Source organism: Panicum virgatum, chromosome 6N (genome assembly GCF_016808335.1).
Source record: "Panicum virgatum strain AP13 chromosome 6N, P.virgatum_v5, whole genome shotgun sequence".
Classification (NCBI taxonomy): domain Eukaryota; kingdom Viridiplantae; phylum Streptophyta; class Magnoliopsida; order Poales; family Poaceae; genus Panicum; species Panicum virgatum.
Genome location: NC_053150.1, coordinates 20,131,409 through 20,151,328, shown reverse-complemented (window position 1 = coordinate 20,151,328; position 19,920 = coordinate 20,131,409). Strand labels below are relative to the sequence as shown.

Sequence of the window (19,920 nt, the reverse complement as noted above, 5' to 3'; positions counted from 1 at the left end):
CCTCACACACGTCTAGCACGTTCAGCCATCCAGCACCCTACGGCTATGTCATCACGAAGTGCATTCATGTCATCCTCGTCGCCCTCTACGGCATCATGACTTGTGTCCTCGTCAACATCATCTATGTCCCACGAATCATCGGCATCATCCATATGATAGTGTAAATCGTCATTGTTGTTCTCCAAAATGAAGTTATGTAGTGCACAACAAGCCAAAATAATTTGAGCCTGTTTGCGCTCCAAGTAATGTGGGAGACCCAACAAAATGTGCCACTTCATCTTTACCATACCAAATGACTGTTCTATGACCGACCTAAGGGAGGAATGCGCTCGGTTAAAGATTTGTTTCATACCTCTAGGCCGAGGCGCCCGTTTCCATACTGTCTGATGGTACGTCACCCCCTTGTACGGTGCCAAAAACCCACTTCGGTTTGGGTACCCGGCATCGACAAGGTAATACTTGCTTGCAATAATGATTAGTCACATAGATTACAAAGCAGCTAGCAAAGCAAATGCCACAAAATAATTACAACAGCGCCACATACCTTGAGATGGATGTGGAAACTTATCACCACACCTCTCCATCGCCTCCGTAAGGACTGCCCAATCATGTGCTGATCCTGAAATCCCAGCTGCAACAAATGTGAACCTCCGGTCGAAGTCACAGATGGCAAGCACATTCTGAGTTTTGTCATTGTGCCTATTGAAATACGGCCCTTGCTTGTTGCCAGGCACAATGACTCTGATATGTGTTCCATCAATGGCTCCAATTGCATTGTTGAACAGTGGAGCATACTTATGGTTTCCTAACTTTGGGTGCACTGAACCAAAATCAGAGTCCTTTGGTTTTATTATGTCATTGGCTAGCCTCCACACACAATCCAAGATGATTGAATTTTCTACTTATTGTCTCCATTGACCTTGTAAACTTATCCCCTGCCTGCCTCACAGGTTTAGGGGGGCCCAACCATCCACAAGAACATGGCTAAAACCTCTCTAGATGCCATCCTACTTGTTGACTTCAACCCATATGACCTAACCAAAACCTCATGCAGCATCTCAAAACATGTAGGGCTCATCCTAAACATGTTGTAACAAGAATTTTCATTGCGAAGAGTCCTTAGTACCCACTCATGTCCTGTTTCAGGGGGTTGCCTAGGTGGGTTTTTGCATAGATATTTTGTGTAATAAAGACCAAGTATGACAGCCTGCCTCACCAGTTCTCTAGTTCTCCTGCTTTCTTCAAGTGCGGCCTTCACAGCAGGAATGACCCAATGATCCCTTCCGAATACATCAGCAAGTGCTCTATCCACTGCATCTGTCTCTCCTGAGTCCGCTGTATCTTGGTGGACGGCTTCTGTTGCCATGGGAGCAGCACCTTGTGCTGTAGTTGCTGCTCCTCCAACTCCGGGGAAATCAGCATTGTCTGTTGTATTTGAAGCCTGCAATGGCAACATCAAACAACCAGTTATATGTACAATATAGGATCCAAAAAATGCAGCCGCCATATAAGAATGTAAATCAGAAACTGTACTATGTGAAGGTCAAGATAAATTGAGAGGGTCAAGTCCAAACAACGACTACATCACATAACACAATGTCATAATAATCAGTACACAAAGACAATGCAAATGGAGAGGTTCAGTTCCACGAATACAATGGAAGCGCAAAGGTTCAACTACAACTAAGTACTACAGCACATTACACAAGGCGCTCCTCCGGAGTTTTAAACCATCCATCTAGAAATTTTGGATCGGAGTAGGCATTATGGATCCATTCAAGGCGCTCCTCCAGAGTTTTAAACCACTTGAATACAACTCTCCACTTGACTTGTTGGAACACATTGGTAATGAAGAAAAATTCATGGCTGCCTGATTGTATGCCACATTCAACTGCCAAATCCAAGCAATGCATGATGTCATCCTCCTCTTCCTTCTTGATCTGCACAGCTGTGTCCACAATCTTTTGGGCCTTATCATCTTTGCTCTCCAAAGTGACAACTAGCTTTTCCAAAAGATTGGTCACTTTTAACTGTTTCTTTCTTGCCGCAGAAGGATTTACCCACAACCCCTTCTTGGATGGACTAGTAGCTGTTGAGTCCGTGGCCTTTGCTGCTTTTGCTTTTTTGGAAGGACTGGTAGTGGTAGATTGTGTTGCCGCACTGCTTGACCTCTTCCTGCTGCCAGAAGTGTTAGTGGGACTTAATGGGTCTCCAGAAGAGGGTGCAGAATCATCTGTAGGTAACATATTTGCCCAATCAATGATGCACTCTTTGAACATCTCAAACAGTTTGTCCTTCCAAGGTGGGATGGGCCTCCTCAATTTGGCAACCTGATCTGGAAACTTATGTACAATTAGAAATGCACATGTATGTGAGTAATCCTGGTACAGTAATGTTCATAATGGTTTAATTAGTAAATAAGAGGCCTCTTTAGTCTATTCTGTACCTGTTTGACATTGTTCCAAACCCATGTGGGCGCATTGTAACGGTTTAGGCATACAGAAACCCCTGTATGCCTATCCAGATATGAACAAGTAGCACAAAAATTTTTGAGGTACCTTGTGCAGTTCTGAAACTGCCTGATTGTATGCTTCAGACCCGTCTTTTTATAGAAGCCCCTAACAATACCGCGGTATCCTGCTGTGTTCATTATACCACGATCACAATTGCCTAGCTGGGATTGTTGTATCCACAAGTCGCAGAATATATCTGTGTTTCGATCATCCCAATTTGCGTCCGACGTAGGGATTCCTCTCTATGAACGAACACAAATGGAACGTCCGCGTTAAGTTGGCTACTAATCAGAGGTGGAGGTTTCTTTAAACTAAGGTAAAAATGAAGTTCTACACTAATCAGAGGTGGGTACTAATGAGAGAAACAGACATGAAGTTTGCTACTACTCAGCTTCTACGGATAGAACTGAAAACATCAAGCAGAAGAGAAAAATAGAGCCTCACCGAGGAATCATTGTCATCGTTGTCGTCGTCGCTGTCGTCGCTGCCGTCATCGTTGTCATCATCTGCGTTGTCGTCATCTGCGGTAAACTCGGTTTGGGCAGAGTTTGTGTCGTCATCAAGGTTGATGGTGGCGCGGGCGGCTGACCTGGTGCGTGAGGTTCCCGCCCCTAGTGAAGGTGGGACACGGGTTGCACGGTGGCAACGATCACGTCCGCCAGGCCATAGACCATCCTGAGCTGCGGCCGAGGAAGCTGGGTTCATGTAGTAAGGGAGGAACCGAGGGTCCAGCGGGGGTGCGCCGCCGTACGAAGCCGCCCGCGGATCCTGTCCTGGCAACACAGGCATCTGACCATGGAACCCATACCGAGGATCAACGGATCCGCCCATATCGCACCTGCGGAAGCTGGCGGCGGTCCGTGGGGCGCCGGATCTTAGCGCCGATGTCGCCGCTTTGAGGACGTAGGGCGGCGGCGGAATCCGGTTGTGGAGGCGGCGGCTGACGATTTCGAGACGAAGGGCGCTGGCGGCCTCCGGTACGGGTGGCGGAGGTCGGCGATTTGAAGATGAATGGCAGCGGTGGTCTCCGCTAGGGGTGGAGGCGTGGTCCGGTCAGGCTGGCGGCGGCCGGCTGTAACCCTAAGTGGCCGCCGTATGCTGCGACGGCCACGGCGCAGGCATCGCGGCCACTGCTGCGGCGACGGGCAGTGCTACGACGAAAGCAGGAGGCGGTTTGGTGCATGCTCGGCACGCAGGCGGCGGCAGCAACCGGAGGCGCGCGGCGCGCCGGAAGAGCGGGCTACAGGCGGCGTGGGGCGGGAGGGGGGGTCAGGGAGCGCGACGCGAGTGGATGAGGTTTGCTAGGCTCGGGTACGCCAGGCACAATATGGGGGCGGGCCCATTCTGCAGGTCTTCCATGCGCGGCGCGTTTGGTTCCGTAGAATCCACTGGAATGGAGCCAAGCGCGTTCCAAACAAGGCCCGAGCTGTGGGCTTGTGGCCACTGCCAACAGCATCCTGACGCGAGCAATCCAAGCCAAGCGTTGCCTCCTCGCCTCACCACCACTCGCCACCATTGCGCATTGAATAGTAGTAGTAGTGTGCCACCTCGGGAAAGTAGGTGGGCCCCCACCGCAATAACATCCAGGACGATCGCGCACGCCACGTCTTTTTTTTTGAAAGCACCCAGGAGCACTGGAGAGTCATTTAAGAATTTTAGGCGCCCACGTTGATCGGACTCAACGCAGACGAGGATGTCCGAGTAGTCTCAGAACGCGCCATACTGAGACACTCACACCACACGCACGCACACACGCACACACTCACGCCTCAGCACCCGTGGGAAAATCCCGCGCCGAGTGACACTCGAACGCGGGATCAGTGGCCTCCACACTTGGAGCGCGCACCACCCGAGCTACGGCTCGGTCCCCATCGCGCACGCCACGTCATCGTCAGGATATCAGTTTCTGCAATTTTGTGTAGGCCGGGGGCGGGCCCACGTCGGCATAGACCAAGTGGACAACAGCTCCCCTGCTCGCTACCTGTCTATCAGCTAAATCACCTCCCCGGACTAATTAAGCTATGAGGAAATCATCATGTGCATAGCAACTTCTACATAGGAAGCGGGTTTCTCTTGTGACATTCGCTCTGTTCGGCTAGCTGTGGTTTGTAGCTGGTGCTGATTTGTTGTAAAAGAAAAGTATTGCAGATTGGCTGCTGGCTAGTGTTTGATGCTGATTTGGTGTGAGACAAAAACAGTGCTGGCTGACTAGCCAGCTGAACAGAGCGATTGTATGTATGGGATTTTTTACCACTACTAGAAACCACAAGTTTCCCTATAGTTTTAAATCTATCCTAGGGAGAGGGCAAATAACCCTAGGGAAATATTTTCCCTAGGTATTTTTGCAGGGAAAGATTTCTAGGGATAATTTTGACGGGAAAGAAGATGTTGCTCAAAGGCCTACACTACTCCAGCATCCCCATCACTGCCAGTTCAAAATGTCCATCATTGCCGGTTTTGGGAGGCGCTCTCACGCTCACCACACTTCTCTATCCCGCGCCGGCGCTGCACCCTGCGCCTGCGCCACGCCAGTCGCACCTAGGACGCGCTCGCCCCGCCCGCGCTCTGGGCCGGCTGGAGGGGGGGCGGGGGTGGCGACACCGATCGGGGAAGGCTAGATCCGGTCAAACGGACCCCGGATCTGGCGAGGGGCGATGGGGCGGCACGGGTTGGGGAGGAGCGCCGCCACCGTTTCCTCGTAGCCGCGCGCCGCCACATCCACACGCCGTGTGTTGCCACAGCTCGAGCTCCCGCTGCCACGTGGCCGCGCGCCACCGTAGCCCGCGACGCTGCAGCCCGTGCCGGCAGGCCGCCGCTGCCGTGCTACGCCAAGGAGGAGGGGAGGGAGGCCGAGGATGGGGATGAGAGGGAGGAGAGGGTAGATGGTTGGGGAGGAGATCGATGTCGTGGGAGAGGATATGGGGATGGGAGGGGGAGAGGGGAAGAGTGGTGGGGGAGAGGATAAGGACCGAGACAAAAAAAAATCTAAGGACAGGGGTGAAAGCAAGAAAGAAGGGAAAAATAGGTGGTGAAGACATCACCACCTGTTCGTATTACGACCCGGCGGTGATGCTCACACATCAGTGCCGGTTCGTACGACCTGGCGGTGATGTGCACCATCACTACCGGTTGCAACTGGAACCGGCGGTGATAGACTAGCACCACCGATTCAGATCAAACCGGTGGTGATAAGACATTTGCGATGATGGCCTCTGTAGTAGTGCTAGAGGCTTGACTCCATATTTCTCTTCCAAAATAATATACTTTATACTTGACATTTCAAATATAGTTGAGGTTCGACTTGGTATAGAAACTCATATTTTTTTAGATTTATTCTAGGATTTAACTTGCACTATTCTTTCAGTAGTAGGAGATGTGCCTGTCAATGACGAGGCATTAGTCTCAAGATCCGCCGACTTCATTTCTGGAAGGTACTCATAAACATACAAACATTACAACACATAAATTTGAAGATACTTTCATAAAGGTTACAAGGCAGCATTTTTGTGGAAAATCACATGCCCCTTACCTTGTAAGGATGGCAAATGGTTAATTATTCCTATTTTGGTGGGATCCCCTAATACTTATAAGTGCTTGTATTAATCATGTTGAAACTACCATTACTAGATGCACTATCATAATACAATGATTTACAAATTTGGGTCAATACGAGGTGCAATCCACTGTACAGGGTGATGCAAGGGTCACACTATAGAAAGAGATGAGAAGATATAAATAAAGAATTGCTGATTAACATTGGTGAGAGGCATTTCCTAAAAAAACATAGGCGAGAGGCGGTTAAGAATTCATAAGGAGAACAGTGGTGTCATACGCATTACAAACCAATTATCAGGTGGCACCTCTCCCTGGGGCAATAAACAATATGATTTTTGTTACCCATTCAAAAGGGGCACCTCTCCCTAACCAATATCAAGTTAGTTTAATGTTCCTCAGATAAACAATTTTCCACACATCAAACATGAGTTCCATTTAATTTTCAATCTAAATGTCCAATTCACATTGAATTTTAACAATATGCACTACATTTAGACATGCCCATGACCAGGTATAACATGGGGGTGCTGTGGAGGTGGGTTCAAGCCACCCCACCCCCTATGAGCCCTCTCCTTAGCCTTCTACTACATCCATCTCAAAATTTAGCAACTTTTAGACTTGGTCAAAGTCAAATATTTTCATCTTTGACTAATAATATATTTAAAAATAATTACTTTTAAATAGAAAAAAGTTACATATTATGATAGTTGAGTTTTATTGTGAATAAGCTAGTATTACTTTTATATTGTTAATCTTTATGATTTTTTAATATCTATAGTTAAAGTTTAAAAGGTTTAACTTCGAGAAAACCTAAAAGTAGCTATATTTTAGGATGGAGGTAGTACTTTTTTAGCCAGGATTATGAGATTTATTGCATGGAAAAGGAAGGAAATAAACATAGCTCGAAGAAGGGAAGAAGCACATTGAAGCTGAATCCCCTCAAATTCTGATTTGCATGCCTAATGCTCGAATTACAACAAAATTAAACCACGCACAAGAACAATAAATATTACTCCCTCCATTCACAGGTGATAGTCTTATTTAGAATGGGCATAATGACCAAGGTAAAAATATTGCTAATAAATTCTACTTATCCTATCATTGTTTTCATTATTTGCTTCATGAAAACAAGCAACCTTTAATGCTTAAACTAATACCGATGATGTAACTTTCGCGATCCACATACAAAGTAGCCATTTTTCAAGGCACAAGTGCTTAACTGCCGTCTCGGATTCAATCAACGTAGTTAACTTGTGTCGGTCCCGAGAGGCCACCAATGAATCGGCTCAAATAAGACTATCAATTGTGGAAATCTCAGATTTTGAAATAAGACTATTGTCTGTGAATGTAGAAAGTATCATTTAACACATCACGTAGACTAACCTTGAAACATCAGTGAGAACAAGTTTCGAAGCAATAATCCAATGGTTGTTATGCCACAAAACAAAGTTACTCTACAAATGCAGGTATGGATGGTTTGGCAAGGGAACAAGGGTACCTACCATAGTACACCTACCAATTCCCTCTAAATTACACGATCTTCTCCCTCAGTTCAAAGTTTTCGCGGCCACTAGAGCTCCACGTGTCCTCTTTAGGCGATTCACCAACTCCACCTTCCCTAAGCTCCCGCCCTTCTCCTCCATGGCTTCCTCACTTCATCGCCCCCTCCCTATTAATACAGCTCAGCAGCTCACTTCCATTTCCCACGCTCACACACAAACGCAAGAAGCTCAAAGAAGCTGAGGCAAGCTCAAGAGGGGAAAAAAAGAAGCCTAGAAGGAGGCTCAAAGGGATGATGGGAAGCGAAGGCAGCACGAGCACAGCGGCGGGGTGCGCTGTCTGCGGCGGCGCCGCGGCGGTGTACTGCGCGGCGGACGCTGCGGCGCTCTGCAGCCCCTGCGACGCCGCTGTGCACGCGGCCAACCTGCTGGCGTCGCGCCACGAGCGCGTGCCTGTCGCCATGGCCGCCGCCGCGGCGGCATCCGGCGTGTACGACGACCTCTTCGCGCCCGACGACGTCGACGCCGCGTCGTCGTGGCCGGCGGCGGCGCCCGCGCAGGGGCAGGGGAGCCCCCACCAGAACGGCAGCTCGTCCACCAGCTTCACCACCAGGGACAGCGGCGCGGAGGGCAGGAGCCTGTTCGACCTGCTCTCCGACGTCGACCTCGCCGCGGCGGCCTGCGCCACGGGCGGCGGGTACCTGCCGGACGGCGTGGCGCCCGTCCATCACGGCGGCGCGGCACCGCTGTGGGCGCAGCCTGGCATGGCCGCGTGGGCGGCCGCGTGGTCCCCAGAGGATGCCGCGGCCGTCGTCGTCCCGGGCGCCGCCGCCGTGGTCGCCGCGGCGGCGGAGCGGGTGGCGAGGGTGCAGAGGTACCGCGAGAAGCGCAAGAACCGCAAGTTCCAGAAGACCATCCGCTACGCGTCCCGCAAGGCCTACGCCGAGGCCCGCCCGAGGATCAAGGGCCGCTTCGTCAAGCGCGTCGCCGCTGCATCGTCGGACACCGACGCCGCCGCCACGAACGCCTCCGACACGGCCAAGTTCTGGCTCTCCTTCTCCGACGACGCCCGCGACGACGGCGTCGGGCTCTACGTCGACGCCGCGGCCTACGGAGTCGTGCCAACCTTCTAGAATGTTTCGCCCAGCTTAAAACAAGTTAAGAAATGGGCGTGCGCCATGTCGCCATGCTGTGGGCGCCATCGTTCTTGTTCGTCTCATGTCACTCTTGTTGTCAATTGTTCGTGGTGAAACTCCGCCGCCATCGCTATTTTTAAATGATGGCCCGGGATTTCCATGGGTCAAACTGGTGAACTAGGGATTCATGTGTTGAAAGATAGCCTAAGTAGATGTTCATTTTAGTTTCCATGGATCGATTTTCTATGCTAAGATGATTGTTAGTTATGTGGTAATTTCTCTCTTGTATCTCCGCCGAAGCAAAATTGTAGTGAAAATCCACCATCAGTATTTTTTTAAAGATTGTGTGGATTTTCGATGGGTCAATCAGTGAATAAAGTGGTTAATCTTTGGTAAATAGCTTATGCAACCATTCATCTACAATTTTAGTGTTTTGACTTTCCATAGCTACCATTTTTAAGTGATAATTCAGATTTTTTATAGGTCAGCCAGGAATAGGGATGATTAATGGTCTCTAAAGATATATAGCTCGTGTAGCTGCTCACGGGTATTGGTTGGATTTCCTATCATTTGATAATTAGCTCCATGTGTAAACTAAACAGGCCTTGCTATTTTTCAGCTAATAATGTGAATTTTTCTGTGGTAAAAGTAACTTCCCGTTAGTGAATTAGGTGATCAATGCATTTTTAAGGTAGCACATGGAGCTGTCCGAGTAAACTCGTGTAGTTTGTTCACATGTTGCTTTCACTGTTCTGTCATCCGTGTGAAGATAATAAAGCCTATGTGATTTCTTATGAACATATAGTAGGTTGCATGATTCATGGCTCCAATTTTTCTAGTGGGTCTCGGAGTGCGACGTGATCATTAGTCCTTTGCTTAGTAATTTATTTATTAGCTAACGACGCCTGTCATGGTAAAAGTATTTCTGTTTTCGGTTTGTGGGGTGTTTTCCAAATGAGGAATTGGTCTTCGGAATATTCTACCGCCATCTTTATTCTAGCGAATTATTGTTGTGATGATGTTTGGACGGTGATGCATTGCATCGTGTCTTCCTTAATTTTACTATCCTAGGTCCACCTGTCAGCGACTGTTTATACCCTCAGCCATGAGATTGTTCATCAACCTGGATTTCTCGAAATTGGCAGATTGCCAAACTTGTTACATCATCAGTTGAGTACTGGGGTGCTGGGCAGGCGTAGGCCTCATCAAGAGTTGATTAGGCCTAACCATCAGGACTGGGCTGCGTATTGGATCCATGAAGCTAACAAATACCCCTGATGCTGCCTGTATATCTTCCTCTTGTGTTAGCAGTTTTTCAGTAAGGGCAATGAAAAAAAAATGGTATTCCTGCAGGGCTTGCTTGATCATGTTTCCATCCAGTGTTTCAGGTTCAGTTCACCGTTAGGGCTACTTTGGGAGGACGGGGGAGTTTTGCCCAGGGAAGTTAATCCCTCGCGGGGATTTTCCAATCCCACCAATTCCCTGGGTGGAATTACCACAGGGGTAGCAAATCCCAACAGCTATTTGGGGAAACGGAGGGGAGTGGAAACCCATGATATTAAAAATAGTGTTAAAAGATCAGAAAAATTATGATAAATTCAATAAAAATAATAAAATAATAATTCCATTACCCAACAACTGCAGGAGTGCATTACACGATAGATAAAGTGATAATCAAGTTAAACAACATTACAAAATTTGACTCCAGCTCATAACTTCTACACCCTGAAGATGCCAAAGCAGCAATGCAGATCGGACATTTGAGAAAGCACTGACAGAACCAAGCAGATCAGCCAGTCCATCGAGAATCCCCTCATTAGATCAGCCGATCTGGCACAATGCAGATCGGACATTTGAGAAAGCACTGACAGAACCAAGCAGATCAGCCAGTCCATCGAGAATCCCCTCATTAGATCAGCCAATCTGGCAGACAACAAGCAAGGCGCGTCTTGTCATTCGATCGATCAGATGCTGGAGCACGAGCAGTGGACATACAAAAACTCCTGAGGCTCCTAGTGCCAAGGCCTTGAACACGTCAGTGCCACGGCGGATGCCGCCGTCGAGGAATACAGGAACCTGGCCCTTTGCTTCTCTAACAACCTGAATTTTTCCTTCCAAAATTGAATCTTTAAGCAGGAAAAAAAAAGTGACCGCACTTTGTATCTTGGAGGTATGCAAGACTGAGCCTCACTAGCTACAAATTAATTGGAAAGAATCAAGGGATCAGAATGCATGCAAGCAAAGACAAGAACAACAAGAGTGGATGGATGGACAGTTCATAGCATCTGCATGAAGTTCTAGCCTTAACAGAATAGAATAACAGTGAGTCAGCACAAACCTACAGAAGCATCTGCATGAAGTTCTAAACCATTATAGTTCCTACAGAAGCTGCAGCCCTAGCAGAAGCAAGTTCTCCTGCATTTCAGATGAACCCCCATAAAGGGAAATTGGTATGAAATATGCCAAAAGGAAAACAAAATGAATTGAAAGAAAGCTAATAAGCCCTAGCAGAAGCAAGCTCTCCCTCGTTTCAGACAAACGTCCATGAAGGGAAATTGCTATGAAATATTTCTAAAGGAAAACAAAACGAATTGAAAGGAAATGAATTTTGCTACAGCATATCATGTAATAAAGAGAAACAATCTAGATTATGCCGTTCACATTAGAGTTCCTTTGTTGGAGTAAGCATCACATTTGTCTTGCCTGCTGTCCAAACAAGAAAATGCTGAGCCCAAGTGGCAGGTTGTAACTAAAAGGCAAAGATTCTTACAGGTTTCATTTTCTTCATAACTGTTTCTCCTCCTGGAGCATCTGGATCACTGCATCAAAATGAGAACAGAGGAGAATCATCACCTTTAGTCGCTTCTGAGTAAAAAATCATCTCAACAACCGTTTCCAGAGGAGAATCCTCGATAACTAAGTATGCAAGCACTTGACAGATATAGAAATGAGTAAATAGTTTCAGATAGTGCCATCTATAGCACTACTCGTAGTTGCCGCAGGACATGAAGCAAAGAAAATTAATGGCTTGCCTTGAAATATAGTTTATGCAATTTCTCTCTCTCAAATCTCACATTTACATCATTTTGAAGCTGCCTAGCCAGCAGATCATATATTATGCAGAAATTGGTCTAATAATTAGCATATGACAATAGATCATGTCCAATCGGTCTAATAATTGTGCAGAAATTGTATAGTCCCAAAAGCAAATCCATAACTAATTACAAGAAGCAGTAGATCATTTTCTGACAACTTAATATCAAAACAAAGAGCCAGTACAAGTGCTATAAATACAGAAGGTACTGGTGCTAAATCTTTAACTCAAAAGCTAACAAATTTATCTCAGGCAATTAAGCTAGAACTGGCATAATTGAAAATAAGAAATGAATAGCAAATTAATATCACTGATTAATGCTTATGTCATACTGTTTCACATAAACACACAGGCACAAACCAGTTCCCAGAGTTCATTAATCCAGATACAATTTCATTAATCCATAAACATTAACACAAACCACTGCAAGTATGCCAACCCAAGCAGCTGTTTACATCTAACTAGTTCCCAGAGAACAGCAAGGATTGGATATTGGAGAGGATCTTGGAGATCAGCAAGGATAGGATCTACAAGAGCTAGCAATCAGGAGAGAGTACAAACCCTAGATACACCGATCTACAGCTGAGACATGGAAGATCAGCAAGCAACGTGAGGAGCCGCCCCGTGGAAATCGCAGGGAGCCGGGTTGACCTTCCCCGTCCGATGCGCTCCCAAATTACCAAATAATTTACCCCGGGGCTAATTTCCGCGCGGGCTTCCAGCCCCGGGAATACGCGGGGAACCCGGCGGGATTCTTGGCTTCCAAACCAGCCCTAAGGGGTGTTTGCATTCAAAATCGTTGTGATTCTAGTGTTGATTTATAGAGTTCCTGGTTTGGCAGTGGCGTCCAGTTACATGTTCCATTGTTGTGCACATTAGGAAATACAATCTCTTATGCTCATCCATACTCTAATTCAACTGACAAAGCCGGACCAGCACTGGATACATTCCCAAAATCTCCTTTCTATTTTACATGATTAAATACCAAAAATCTAACCCTCCAAACGTGAAAAGAAACGTAAGAAATAGCACAAGCACCATGAGAAGAAAGGCATGCTGATAGCAAACACAATGAAATTTTGGGGGTGGGGGGGAGGGGCTTGCTGCTGCTGCTATTAATTATGGGGAACATGATTCAGAAAACAATGTGCAGTCATCCATGTCATCGACCTCGTCCTCGGGAATGTTCCATTTCTCTGGTTCCTTCAGACAATCATCAGTAGACAGGAAATGCAGAACCTGAAAGATGACATGCAGAGTAACTGACATTTGGTCATCACTGAACATTTCATAACATGTCAATCGGTTCAGATCAGGTAGTAATTTGATGCATGGTACCTCGGCCATTGAGGGCCGCCACATTGCCGGTCGCATAATGCAGCGGGATGCGACAGCGATCATCCTCTTCAGTTGATCCTTGTCATAGTCGTCGCCTAGGTTCGGGTCGGCAAGTTCAGTCGCTTGCCCAGCCTCCAGGAGTGGCTTTGCCTGGACAGTAAGATGAAGTCATACATGTGAATTGCTGTTTAGTTTACACAGAGTTTGTTTCAAATATTTTTATCTCTAGTTCTCACCCACTGCAAAAGGCTTTGTTTGGAGCAGTCAATAGGTCTCCTTCCAGTGACAATCTCCAGCAGCAGAACACCAAAAGCGAATATGTCGGTCTTCTCATCAACGATGCCGTGCATGAAATATTCTGGTGCCAAGTACCTGCTCAAAGTGTTATTTTTTTTGGAAACTTGATCCGAATTGCAATGTGTTTGCATTGATAGTTCCAATATAAATACGGTTCTTACCCAAATGTGCCTTCTATAGGTATGACAGAGTGATGAGTCCACTGCTTGGGGAGCCACTTTGCTAGTCCAAAGTCTGAAATCTGTTGAAGAGATGACATTCAATCTGGGTAAACTTTCTTGTAGTTAACAATATTTTTAAATTGTTGTTGGTTTGTAGCATTTCCTTTTGTCTTGAGATCATATAAGAAGGATCATTGTCCAGTCAGAAAATGGATTTACCTGAGGTTCAAAGTCATCACCAAGAAGCACATTGGAGGCCTTGATGTCACGATGGATGATCCTATGCCTGCAGAACATATGCAGATATTGCAAGCCCCTCGCAACACCAACCGCAATCTTGTACCTCAAAGGCCATTCAAGGGTTTTACCACTCTTCCCTACAATATTGGACCTCTGCTGTCACAAAGTTTCAGACACAATTTCACCATTCTGAATAATACTACTGACTGAGATTCAGTGTACCGTGCAATGCCGATGCTAGAGTTCCATTTGAGCAGAATTCAAATATCAGGTATAGTCCATTCTCAACGCAGCATCCAAGAAGATATGATGTGTTTGGGTGGCATACATGTCCCTGAATCCCTAGTTCCGCCAGGAACTCTTTCTCCTTCTGTTCACTGGGCGTGCCTTTTGCCAGCCTCTTCACAGCTACATGTTGGCCATCAGATAGGACGCCCTTGTATACTTCTGCATAGCCTCCTCTTCCCGCCAAGTTATCTACAAGAAACCATCAAAAAGATTACAGATGCCTCACTTATGATGACACTGTTGACGCCTTTTCTGGTACCAATTTTGGTCGTCAACAGACACCAAATGCAGTAAACTTTTGTTACATTAAGAGTAGACAAAATTCTTGAAACTGAATGAATTATTTGTATACTGAATTACTGATCCCGTTGCTGTACTTCTTATGATGCCAAATTTTGTGATACTATTCAGAAACTATTTCAATTTGCATACACTAGCCTGAACAGAATTTCTGATAATTTAATGAAATGATTGAAAAGACTTACCTGGATTGAAGTCATTAGTAGCCACGGAAATCTCCTGAAAGCTGAAGCACCTCCAGGCAGGCTTCTGATCTTCGGCATATGCCGAACCAGCATCGCTGGCCCTCGCGCTGTCATCGCCGATTGTCCTTAGGAATGGAAGCCAGAGCTTCATGTCCGACAACCGCCTCCATAGGCCATTTTGGCCACGCCGGCTCACCTCATGGCTAGACGTGCTGTAGCATTCTTCAGTAACTTGGTGCTCCCTTTCCTCCGGACCATCAAGAACCGCTCTTGGTGAACTCTTGTCCTCGGCGCCTTCATTACTAGATTGAGCCAGTTTTCTCATTGAGTTTGATCTGAGTAGCTTCTGAAGTGGTGGGAACCTTCTGCTCCATGTTGAGCTTGAGGATACATTGCTCTCTGCTGCTTCCAGTTTCAGAATTAGTACCAACAGCATTTTTATCATGCAGCTGAGAAAAAAAATATTTTGACAAAATGGTCTTACCATCGAATGACCGAGACTTCAATCGGGTATTACATTGTGGTAGGCCTTCTCTTCCAACAGCTATCACAGAGCAGTTTTTTGGAGCATGCATGAAGCAGTAGTTTGCAACCTCAACATGGCTCCTGTTATGTTGTAAGTTGTAACTGTATTTCAGTCTTCTAACAGTAGAAGTTTCACTTAGAGATGACATATAAAGCATCCTTGAATTAAATTGCAGATTAAAATTTTCAAATTAGAATTATTTGCATTCCATACCGACTCGACATTACATAATGTGCATCGCAAACTTGAGGAGCATTTCAGTTCAGTACTTGAACACATGAGAATTGAAGTAGCCTGCTGATGTTACCTATGGTATGCATTTCTTGATCTCCCAACAATAAGGATGTTTCCATCAGTCAGTGCAGCTTCTTGGGTCAGGGCTCTCCCAATATTTGAGCTGCAGACCACCTTAGCCTCCAAATTAATCTGAAAAATTAAAGAAAACAAAAAAGGGTTATATATCTGTCTCACAACATGCAGTAACCAGGAGTAATAGTTATGATTGTCACACAACTACAATACATTATCCCCAGACTGCTTGTAGTCAAAACAAGTACAGAGGAGAACATGGACAAACAAAAAAGACAGGCTCAGAGCAGGGCACTAATCATGACATAAAGGCCACTTCACCTAACGGGCTAACAGCTGCAAAGATACATGACAAACCTGACAGACAGGAACACCAACTAGCAATTATGCACAAGCTTTGTTTCCAAGGGTGTGTTTAGATCCTTGAAAAGATGGGAGAAAAAGTCACATCGGACACTGTAGCACTTTTTGTTTTTTTTGAAAAATATTGTCCTAATATAACGTAACTATGCTCAAAAGATTCGCCTCGTAACGTACATCAAAACTATGCAATTAGTTTTTTTATTTACCTACATTTAGTACTCCATGTATAGGTCATTTGCTATATTTAATGTTTCGATGTGATTTCGATGTGATGGAAAGTTTGGAGTTTTTGTGGGAACTAAACACACCCCAAGTTCCCACTGCACTGTGATGCGATCACAGATTTGGGGAAAAGGGAATCTCACCAAAACAAACAGAAAAATACAATCCAACTGATAAGGTATTAAGAACTACACTCTGACATCACCTGAATTCATCAAAACAGACGTACGAACCAAGGAATTAACATTTACCAAAGCCTAATAAAAAGATTGCATCGTGTGTTTCTTCATTTCAATCTTACCTGTTTGGCCTCGCAGGCTTCGACGAACTCGCCGAGCATGTAGATGACGAAGGCGTTCGCCTTCTGCAGCCTCTTCTTCCTCTCCCTCCCTCCTGCAAGACACAGACCATAGCCATGAACACCTGATGATCGGCACAAGAAGAGCAGCAGAAACGCCTCAGAGACTGATCAGCAACTTACCGAGGACGTGCACGGCGACGACGGAGTCATTGGCCTTGGCGACGGCGCCGATGGCCCACGACAGGAGCTCGGAGCAGCCCCGGGAGTTGTCCGGCACGCCGACGAGTATCCTGGAGCCGGAGAGCAGGTGTCGGTCTCCGTCGCCGCACTCCTCGATGGTGTCCATGCTCTGAACTGAACACCAACCCTCCCTCCCTCTCTACTCAGCTCAAGCTCTAGCTGGCCGACAGCAAGTGGCACACCGGCACAGTTGCTGCGGGGGCGATGGCGACGACGGCGACGGCGACGGCCGGGACAGCGACAGGGATTTGTAGGTGACGGACGGGGAGCTTAATTCGCGCGTGCATGGTGATAGGTATGGCAGTGGTCAGTGGGGCGCAGTGAAAAGGTGGTTAGTTGGAGGCAGTGATGGCCATTCCATTAGCTCGCTCGCCGACTGGGCAGTGGGCGGCCACCATGGGAGTGGAGCTCTGGGACTGGAGCTGCCATTTCAGGACTACAAAAATAGGGTTGCTTAGGACAGAAGATGCGTGCAGGTACAAAGATGGGTAGGGAGAGAGAGGGAGGGATGGGATCAGCATTCAGCAGAGGAGCACTACTGTGCCAACTGCCAACCTAGGACTGGTGCCTGATTCTGATTGGATCTTGCAGTAGATGTACTCGAAGCTGGTACCCGATCTGATCTTACAAGAGAACTAATTTCCTCCAAACTGGGTCTGATTGGGTTCTGATTATGGAGAAAGCTAGGAGTTCTAGTACTCGTTCATAATTGGGGAAAAATTCTTGTCAGAGTTGCATCCATTTTCACGGGACGAATTCATTTTAGTATATGTCGCATTAGAGTCGGGTAGATGATTACTTATGTGTACTTAGAGGTTAATTAATGTGTTAGTCAATGTGTGGTGGTTGAGGTCTTGAGGATGAACTTGTCCAATGGGCACTACGGGAAACCGGTAATTCGCCGTGTGCCTAAGAGTTTGTCGTGCGCAAATCATCGGGCACACGGCGAATAGAGCCTTTGCCGTGGGCCAAATACAGAACACACAGCCAAAATACAGCACACGACGAAAAGAGGCTTCGCCGTGTGCTCTAACCTCAGCACACGGCGAAACGATTTCTTTGCCGTGTGCCAAAGACCGGCACACGGCAAAGATAGCGCCACGTGGCCCGATATTCACGGCTGGTCAACGCCGTCATATTTTGATGTGTGCCTCCGTTAGGCACACGGCGAATCGACCTCTTTGCCGTGTGCCACATGGAGGCACACGGCAAACATAGCGCCATGTGGCCCGACGTTAACCGCCGGTCGACGCCGTCATATTTTGCCGTGTGCCCCCGTTATGCACACGGCGAATCGACCTCTTTGCCGTGTAACACATGGAGGCACACGACAAACATTATAGTTTGCCGTGTGCCACTACCTTGGCACACGGCAAAATAAACAAAATGCTACGAACTTACTAACAATCGAATTTGTGGCTTAGAGTTTTATAAATTCCATAAAATCGAAACGTAGTCTGAAAATTATGAAATTTGTCAAGCGGTCATAATATCATGCAAGGAGGCTATGGTAAAATTTTGATTGCATTTCTCTTTTTTTTTGACAAACGCTGCTTAACAAACTTGAGTTTCTCCGAAAAAGATCTATATAGTTTCTAAGATTGCAGTTACGTCTGTACACGAAATGATGTTCAAATTATAAATTGTGTTCCAAATTTTTTCTATAGACAATAAACCACATGAAGTAGTTCATGTTCAATTATGGCAATTTTTTGGACTTGTTTGCCATTTTTTGAATTTTTTAGTAATATTAGAATTTAGGTGAAAATAATGAAATTGAGCTATGTATGCATAAAATAATGAAACTTTTTCAAAGAAGCATTTCATATGCAATGTTTTGAGAGTTTGGTAATATTTTTCAATATACATTTCATTAAATTTAGTGAAACATGTTTTAAAAACAAATTAGTTGACTACATGAAATAACAGAAATTCATTTTCCAGTAGTTGCCGTATGTTCAGGTTTAGGCACACGGCGAAATTTATATGTTTGCCGTGTGCTAAGATCTGTGGCACACGGCAAAGATGAATTTCAAAATAAAAAAAATAAAAAAAATCTTTGCCGTGTGTCCTAGATCGGACACACGGCGAACTCCCCCGCACTTATTAGCTCTGGGGCTCACTCTCGCTCTCTATCTCAGCTCTCTCACACTCTCTCGCTCCCTCGCTCCCCACCGCCGCGCCGGACGCCCCGCCCCGCCGCCGCCCCTGCGTGCCGGCCCCGCCCCGCCCCGCCGTCGCTGCGTGGCGCGCAGCGCCGTCCCGCAGCCGCCCCGCCCCTCTGCCCCGGCGCCGCGCCGCCACCACGGCCCTGCCCCGGCCCCGCCTCGCCGGCGCGGCCCCGCCCCGCCGCCGCTATGTGGCGCGCAGCGCCGTCCCGCAGCCGCGCCGCCCCTCCGCCCCGGTGCCGCGCCGCCACCGCGGCCCTGCCCCGTCCCCGCCTCGCCGGCGCGTCCCCGCTGTAGCGAAAATGGCCTCTCATGCCATATTTCAATATAATGTTTTGGTGATTGATATAGACAACACAACACTTGGACTAATATGATTGTTAAGATGACCATTCTCAGGCTTTTAGGTTCAAGTGATGACAAAGAGAAGATAGGCGTAGCTAGGCCCGAAGGGCCGCCCCTACGGTGGTTCCGCCCCTCACGGGTCTTAGGGCAGTGCCCTGAAACCTCTTCGGTCCAAAGGACAAGAATTGAAGAGACCGTGAAGAAATCTAAGTCAAAGAAATCAAAACAGAGATACTTTAGTATCACCGGTTAAACCGACGCTGAGAAAATTACATACGTCGGTGCATTGACTTGGAGCACACCAGGAAGTTTAGTATCACCAGTTGAACCGACGTTAGGAAAGTTGAATACGTCGGTGCAATGGACCCAGAAGCTGAGGCAAGGTCTATACACCGGATGAACCGACGATAGGGTCTTGGTGAACGTCGGTGCGGTTGTCCAGAGAGTTTGTTTTCATAATTCACAGGACAACTACACTCACCGGTTAAACCGACGCAGCATCGGTTGATTGCCCGTACACGTAACGGCTAGTTTTTGAGGCGGGCAGTTTAGTATCACCGGTTGAACCGACGATGGCTTTTGGAGGTGTGTCGGATTAACCGGCGTTAAGTGTTTTTCTGGTAGCTTTTCTCTAACGGCTATATTTGCTTGGGCTGCCTATATATAGCCCCAAGGCCGGGTCATTTGAGGTTGCTGGAGACCTTGGAAGCATAAAAGAGTTAAAGATCCTCTCCAACCACTTTAGAGCTTCATTGTACATCATATAGGCTTAAGCACACTTGTGAGAGTGCTTAGTGCTTGTAATAGGGATTAGTTCTTGCGAGATCTCCCTTGAGAGAA

At 46.9% G+C, this 19,920-nt stretch overlaps 2 protein-coding genes across 7 annotated transcripts; one reads left to right on the top strand and one right to left on the bottom strand.

The window, feature by feature from the left end:
- The first annotated feature begins 7,700 nt into the window (after window positions 1-7,700).
- On the top strand, window positions 7,701-9,100 carry LOC120679808 (zinc finger protein CO3-like). The gene has a single exon (XM_039961469.1). It carries the CDS (start codon window positions 7,861-7,863, stop codon window positions 8,698-8,700), a length of 840 nt encoding a protein of 279 aa, XP_039817403.1. The 5' UTR covers window positions 7,701-7,860; the 3' UTR covers window positions 8,701-9,100.
- A 1,205-nt stretch (window positions 9,101-10,305) lies between these two features.
- LOC120678989 (probable receptor-like serine/threonine-protein kinase At5g57670) lies at window positions 10,306-17,048 on the bottom strand. Of its 6 annotated transcripts, none has more exons than XM_039960470.1 (14): window positions 16,508-17,048; window positions 16,328-16,419; window positions 15,440-15,558; window positions 15,091-15,212; window positions 14,607-15,008; window positions 14,056-14,310; window positions 13,813-13,970; window positions 13,594-13,673; window positions 13,372-13,507; window positions 13,136-13,285; window positions 11,474-13,036; window positions 11,042-11,118; window positions 10,699-10,897; window positions 10,306-10,626 (listed from the first exon to the last, which is right to left on the bottom strand). In XM_039960470.1, exons 1-11 carry the CDS (start codon window positions 16,671-16,673, stop codon window positions 12,917-12,919), a joined length of 1,800 nt encoding a protein of 599 aa, XP_039816404.1. In that variant the 5' UTR covers window positions 16,674-17,048; the 3' UTR covers window positions 10,306-10,626; window positions 10,699-10,897; window positions 11,042-11,118; window positions 11,474-12,916. The 6 variants fall into 6 exon arrangements, with proteins under 6 accessions (XP_039816404.1, XP_039816405.1, XP_039816407.1 ...); XM_039960471.1 differs by having other exon boundaries at window positions 10,306-10,533; XM_039960473.1 differs by having other exon boundaries at window positions 10,306-10,533; window positions 10,699-10,803.
- Window positions 17,049-19,920: the final 2,872 nt, after the last annotated feature.

Coding starts and splice junctions, on each gene's coding strand:
- LOC120679808 (XM_039961469.1), top strand. CDS start 7,861: ATGATGGGAAGCGAAGGCAGCACGAGCACAGCGGCGGGGTGCGCTGTC.
- LOC120678989 (XM_039960469.1), bottom strand. CDS start 16,673: ATGGACACCATCGAGGAGTGCGGCGACGGAGACCGACACCTGCTCTCC. Junction 15,559..16,327: donor AAGCCTGCGAGGCCAAACAG/GTAAGATTGAAA, acceptor TTAATTTTTCAG/ATTAATTTGGAGGCTAAGGT. Junction 15,213..15,439: donor TCAAGAAATGCATACCATAG/GTAACATCAGCA, acceptor ACAACATAACAG/GAGCCATGTTGAGGTTGCAA.